The sequence below is a fragment of the Pygocentrus nattereri genome, chromosome 19 (genome assembly GCF_015220715.1).
Source record: "Pygocentrus nattereri isolate fPygNat1 chromosome 19, fPygNat1.pri, whole genome shotgun sequence".
Taxonomy (NCBI): domain Eukaryota; kingdom Metazoa; phylum Chordata; class Actinopteri; order Characiformes; family Serrasalmidae; genus Pygocentrus; species Pygocentrus nattereri.
The window spans coordinates 195,166-201,668 of NC_051229.1; the positions used below are offsets into that span (position 1 = coordinate 195,166).

General features: G+C 45.1%; 1 protein-coding gene across 3 annotated transcripts in view; it reads left to right on the forward strand.

Moving 5' to 3' along the window:
- LOC108415110 (rho guanine nucleotide exchange factor 28) overlaps window positions 1-6,503 on the forward strand; it is an 83,007-nt gene extending 76,504 nt beyond the window's left edge. For all 3 annotated transcript variants that reach the window (XM_037547721.1, XM_037547719.1, XM_037547720.1), the window contains 7 exons: window positions 2,686-2,759; window positions 4,140-4,313; window positions 4,420-4,482; window positions 4,617-4,711; window positions 4,854-4,895; window positions 5,503-5,607; window positions 5,907-6,503. In XM_037547721.1, coding sequence (XP_037403618.1) covers window positions 2,686-2,759; window positions 4,140-4,313; window positions 4,420-4,482; window positions 4,617-4,711; window positions 4,854-4,895; window positions 5,503-5,607; window positions 5,907-6,155 — 802 coding nt within the window. In that variant the 3' untranslated portion in view covers window positions 6,156-6,503. The remainder of the gene's footprint in view (window positions 1-2,685; window positions 2,760-4,139; window positions 4,314-4,419; window positions 4,483-4,616; window positions 4,712-4,853; window positions 4,896-5,502; window positions 5,608-5,906) is intronic.

Here is a 6,503-nt window from a genome sequence, read left to right on the forward strand (position 1 = left end):
ACTGTTCACTCTCCCACACTGATTACTCTCCCTCACTGATCACTCTCCTCTCTCTGACCACCTTCCTCTCACTGATCACTCTACTTTCACTGATCACTCTTCATCACTTATCACTGTCCCTCTCTGAATACTCTCCTCTCACTGATCATTCTCCCTCACTGATCATTCTCTCTCACTGATCGCTCTCCTCTCACTGATCACACTCCCTCACTGACCACTCTCCTCTCTCTGACCACTCTCCTCTCTCTGACCATTTACCTCTCACTGATCATTTTCTCTCACTGATCACTCTCCTCTCACTGATCATTCTCCCTCACTGACCACTCTCCTCTCTCTGACCACTCTCCTCTCACTGATCATTCTCTCTCACTGATCACTCTTCTCTCACTGATCACTCTCCTCTCACTGATCATTCTCCCTCACTGACCACTCTCCTCTCTCTGACCACTCTCCTCTCACTGATCATTCTCTCTCACTGATCACTCTCCTCTCACTGATCATTCTCCCTCACTGACCACTCTCCTCTCACTGATCACTGTCCATCACTGACCACTCTCCTCTCACTGATCATTCTCTCTCACTGATCACTCTTCTCTCACTGATCATTCTCTCTCACTAATCATTCTCCTCTCACTGATCACTCTCCTCTCACTGATCACTGTACATCACTGACCACTCTCACCTCACTGATCATTCTCTCTCACTGATCACTCTCCCTCGCTGATCACTCTCCTCTCACTGACCACTCTCCTCTCTCTGATCATTCTCTCTCACTGATCACTCTCCTCTCACTGATCACTCTCCTCTCACTGATCACTCTCCTCTCTCTGACCACTCTTCTCTCACTGATCATTCTCTCTCACTAATCACTCTCCTCTCACTGATCACTGTCCATCACTGACCACTCTCACCTCACTGATCATTCTCCCTCACTGATCACTCTCCTCTCTCTGACCACTCTCCTCTCACTGATCATTCTCTCTCACTAATCATTCTCCTCTCACTGATCACTCTCCTCTCACTGATCACTCTCCTCTCTCTGACCACTTTCCTCTCACTGATCACTCCCCCTCACTGATCACTCTCCTCTCTCTGACCACTCTTCTCTCACTGATCATTCTCTCTCACTAATCACTCTCCTCTCACTGATCACTCTCCTCTCACTGATCACTGTCCATCACTGACCACTCTCACCTCACTGATCATTCTCTCTCACTGATCACTCTCCTCTCACTGATCACTCTCCTCTCACTGATCACTCTCCTCTCTCTGACCACTCTTCTCTCACTGATCATTCTCTCTCACTAATCACTCTCCTCTCACTGATCACTCTCCTCTCACTGATCACTGTCCATCACTGACCACTCTCACCTCACTGATCATTCTCCCTCACTGATCACTCTCCTCTCTCTGACCACTCTCCTCTCACTGATCATTCTCTCTCACTAATCATTCTCCTCTCACTGATCACTCTCCTCTCACTGATCACTCTCCTCTCTCTGACCACTTTCCTCTCACTGATCACTCCCCCTCACTGATCACTCTCCTCTCTCTGACCACTCTTCTCTCACTGATCATTCTCTCTCACTAATCACTCTCCTCTCACTGATCACTCTCCTCTCACTGATCACTGTCCATCACTGACCACTCTCACCTCACTGATCATTCTCTCTCACTGATCACTCTCCTCTCACTGATCATTCTCCCTCGCTGATCACTCTCCTCTCACTGACCACTCTCCTCTCTCTGATCATTCTCTCTCACTGATCACTCTCCTCTCACTGATCACTCTCCTCTCACTGATCAGTCTCCTCTCACTGATCACTCTCTTGAAGCTTCTAATGGTTTTGGAAATTAGGCCTGTTTCTGTTTTCTGTAATCAAATCAAGTCTCTTTGACCTGAACCCAGAAAATCCAATCAAATATATTAGATCACAAACTCTGTCGCTACACTGACTCCAGATCACACAGTACAGCTGTTAACCTGAGCTGCAGAAACAGCAAATCCTGCCTAGCCATTTTATTTGCAGTGCTCTAATCTGATGTAAAGTGTTTTATTTGCAGTGCTCTAATCCGGTTTACAGTGTTTTATTTGCAGTGCTCTAATCCGGTTTATAGTGTTTTATTTGCAGTGCATTAATCTGGTTTATAGTGTTTTATTTGCAGTGCTCTAATCTGGTTTACAATGTTTTTATTTGCAGTGCTCTAATCTGGTTTACAGTGTTTCATTTGCAGTGCTCTAATCTGGTTTAAAGTGTTTTATTTGCAATGCTCTAATCTGGTTTAAAGTGTTTTTATTTGCAATGCTCTAATCTGGTTTAAAGTGTTTTTATTTGCAATGCTCTAATCTGGTTTAAAGTGTTTTTATTTGCAATGCTCTAATCTGGTTTACAGTGTTTTGATTTGCAATGCTCTAATCTGGTTTACAGTGTTTTATTTGCAGTGCTCTAATCTGGTTTACAGTGTTTCATTTGCAGTGCTCTAATCTGGTTTACAATGTTTTTATTTGCAATGCTCTAATCTGGTTTACAGTGTTTCATTTGCAGTGCTCTAATCTGGTTTACAATGTTTTTATTTGCAGTGCTCTAATCTGGTTTACACTTGTTTTATTTATAGTGCTGTATGTTGATCTGTTTGTGTTTGTTTACAATGTTGTAATCTGATTTGATTGTGTTTGTTTATCAGTTTGTCTGATGACACTGACAGGGAGCTGAAGAGTAATGAGGAGCAGAAAATAAAGAAAATTCAGAAACTACAAGGTAAACATCAAACCCGATACACAAACACAGCAATAGCACTGAGAGAATGTATTTACCCAAGATTCAGACTGGAAAATGTAATTATCTTAAATCTAGTTGACATAACTAACACTTCTCATTGTAAGCTTATCATAAGAGTTTTAAAACTTATTTCTAAATATTTGTGCTTGTTTTAAGTGATTTTAGTAGCCAAAGTATCTCACTATATTAGCAGATCATTTAGCTTGTAAGAATTACACTTCAATGCATGAATTATCCATACATCCATCCATCCATCCATCCTCAACTGCTGTTCTGGGTCCGGGTCGCAAGGGCAGCAGCCTAAGCAAAGAGGCCCAGGCCTCCCTCTCCCCCGCCACCTCCTCCAGCTCTTCCGGAGGGATACCGAGGCGTCCCCAAGACAGTCGAGAGATATAATCCCTCCAACGTGTCCTGGGTCTCCCCGGGCTCTCCACTGCGGCTCCACTCCGAGCCTCTCCCTAATCATCTCAGCCTATCTCTAAGGGAGAGCCCGGCGACCCTGCGGAGAAAGCTCATTTCGGCCGCTTGTGTCCACGATCTCGTTCTTTTGGTCACTACCCAAAGCTCGTGACCATAGGTGAGAGTCGGAACGTAGATTGACCGGTAAATTGACAGCTTTGCCTTCTGGACGGACCATGACGGACCGTTATAGGGTCTGCATTACTGCAGACATCGCACCAATCCGCCTGTCAACCTCTCGCTCCATCCTTCCTTCACTCATGAACAAGATCCCAAGATATGCGTGAATTAATAACATCACTCAAAAAAAGAAGAAAATCTTCTTATACTAAGATCACGACAATCTCAAAATGAAATATAATCAATATGTCAACTAATTATCGGATCATTTCTTCTGCTAAGAGACCACTTGCTGGTGCTGCGTTAGTCCAAGGTAAGTCCGTCACAGATCACTGAACAGCTCCGCTGAGATGGTGTGGTCAGTTAGCATCATGTTAATTGCTGGAGCATAAGCTTCTGTTACCTGTTAGTTACATTAGCCTCGTAGCTCCAGTGCTAATACTAAAGAAGCAAAACTTCACACTCCGAACACGAGTCGGCTACATTTACAGTCTCTGAACCCTCACTGGAAACTGTGTGTGTGTGTGTGTGTGTGTGCATGTGTGTGTGCCTGTCTGTGTGAGTGTGTCTCCATCTGTCTGTGTGTCTGTGTGTGTGTACGTGTGTCTGTGTGGGTGTGTATGTGTGTGTGTCTGTGTGTCTGTCTGTGTGAGTGTGTCTCCATCTGTCTGTGTGTCTGTGTGTGTGTATGTGTGTCTGTGTGTGTGTGTGTGTGTGTGTGTGTGTGTGTGTGTGTGTGTGTGTGTGTGTGTGTGTGTGTGTGTGTGTGTGTGTGTGTAGAGGCTGTGTTTTCTGTGGATCTGCAGGTGTGCGCGGCTCTGGATGAGAAGCTGTGTGTGTGCGCTGGTGGGCAGAGTGTGAGTTCTCTTCACCTGCTCATTCAGCCACATCACTACACACTCCATACACACACACTGCAGGGACTCACACTACTGCAGGATGCCCAGAGAGAGGGTAAACACACACACACACACACTCACTCACACACACACACTCACTATTTCAATACACCTTTACTCCAGGGAAAATAACAAAGTTTGTCCCTCTCTCTCTGTATCAGTGGTTAATCTGGTGGTCACTCTGACTCCGTGGTTTTCTCCTCACTGTGACTTTAATCTGGATGGTCAGTGGATCTACAGCTCCATCAGAACAGATTATAATATTACTCATTTTTATTCATTTGTAAATCTTTCAGAATAACAGTTTTACAAAGTTACACATTTCTTAATATAAATCTGTTTTTGAAATGTGGTTCAGCCGAGGGACTGAGCACGCCCAGTGTGATCTGTCCTTTAAAGCAGATGGATGCTGTTTTAATGACCGCAGGATTCCCCGTCCAGATTCACTTACAGGTAATAAAGATTCACTGACCAGAATAAAAATCCTCACTTTACTGTCTGTGCTGTTCACAGTTCTTTGTGGCTTCAGTCTGAATATCAGAGACTGCAGTTCCAGTTTGAATGAGAGTTTAATTCACTGCTGTTTCTGCTGCAGGAGAGAATCCAGACCCTGATTCAGACTCTCTACAGCCTGCAGGCAAGACCTTCACCAGCGTCCACACCTACCACCCCATACTACACACACCCACCACTGCCCCCTCACACACACCCACCACTGCCCCCTGCACATACCTACCACCCACACTACACACAGCCACCACCCCCACTGGTTGGTATAGTGTAGTGGGTAACACCTCTGCCTTCTGTGTTGCAGACTTCAATCCCCCACCTGGGTAAGAACCCTACACTATACTAATAAGAGTCCTTGGGCAAGACTCCTAACACCACCTTCTCCTCCCTGTGTAAAATTATCAAATTGTATGTCGCTCTGGATAAGAGTGTCAGCCAAATGTCATAAATGTAAATGTACTCCCCCAACACCTCGCTACCACCCACTGCCCCACTACACCCCCACTACTCCTAACACCAACCACCACCACATGATATCACCCCCTCTCACCACCCCCACTACTCCTAACACCAACCACCATCACCTTCCACCACAACAGTATTCCCACCTCCCACCACATCCCACCATCACCTCCATTCCCACAACTACAGTCTCACACTGTCACCATCTCTCACAGCCCCCCCCTAACCCTACCCCCCCCCCTCCCTGTTCACTTTATTATTCATCCTATCAGGCTGTGGTGATTATTCAGGACAGTTTGTTTGAGGTTCAGAAGCTCCTCCTTCTGGATGATGAAGCCCCGCCCCTATGGCTGCCCACCGACTGTGTGGATGTGAAGGTGAGGCCATTATTACAGAATATCTGCACCAGTCTGCGTGTCAGCATTAAAAACAACTTAAAACACAAATGCAAACCTCAGATAAAATAATCTGCAATACTAGACTAACATAGGTCACCTCAGGACCTTCAGCCAGGGACCCTCAAGACCACCACAGATCTAACTCTGATACCTGCTATAACCACAAATCCATAACTATAACTGTTATATAAATATAACCATTTAAGTACATAACTATAACAGTATACCTATAAAACTATAATTACACAACTGTTACTACATAACTATACTATCCACAGAGGGCGAGTGAGGAGTGGCTGAAGGCGGTGGAGGAGAGAGAGAGAGAGCAGGAGGAGGAGATGGAGAGATTAGAGACGGAGTGGGCAGAGTTGGAGGCGGAGCTGCAGGAGTTTGAGGGGTGTGTTCAGACTCTGAGGGATGAAGAATTTAGGGTGGAGCAAGAGAGGAGGAGAGTGGAGGAGGAGAGAGAGAGCTTAGAGAGAACTCTCGGACTCACTCACCACCACCACAACAACAACAGTCGCTGACTTAGAGTCAGGGAACGCCTCTGATCTCCAGTTAATACAGCGGTAATGAATAAAACACAATATATATCAACCGTGTGGTGAACGGAGTGACAGACTGGTCATAATTTGTAATGGTGTAATCTGTAAATTCATGAAATGTCCTGTAATCTCGTCTGTAATAACTGTATGTGTAGTGTAAGGTCCAACTGTCCGTCTGTCTGCATTTTCTCCTGTATGTTGATGATTAAATGAGAAATGAAAAGCAGCGTAATTGTATCTGCTGAGACAAATTCTGTTTTGGGTGGACTGTTTTTGTTATATCTGCGGCTGTGCTAATAATCAGTCTAATAAAAGTGAACTCTGTGCTCA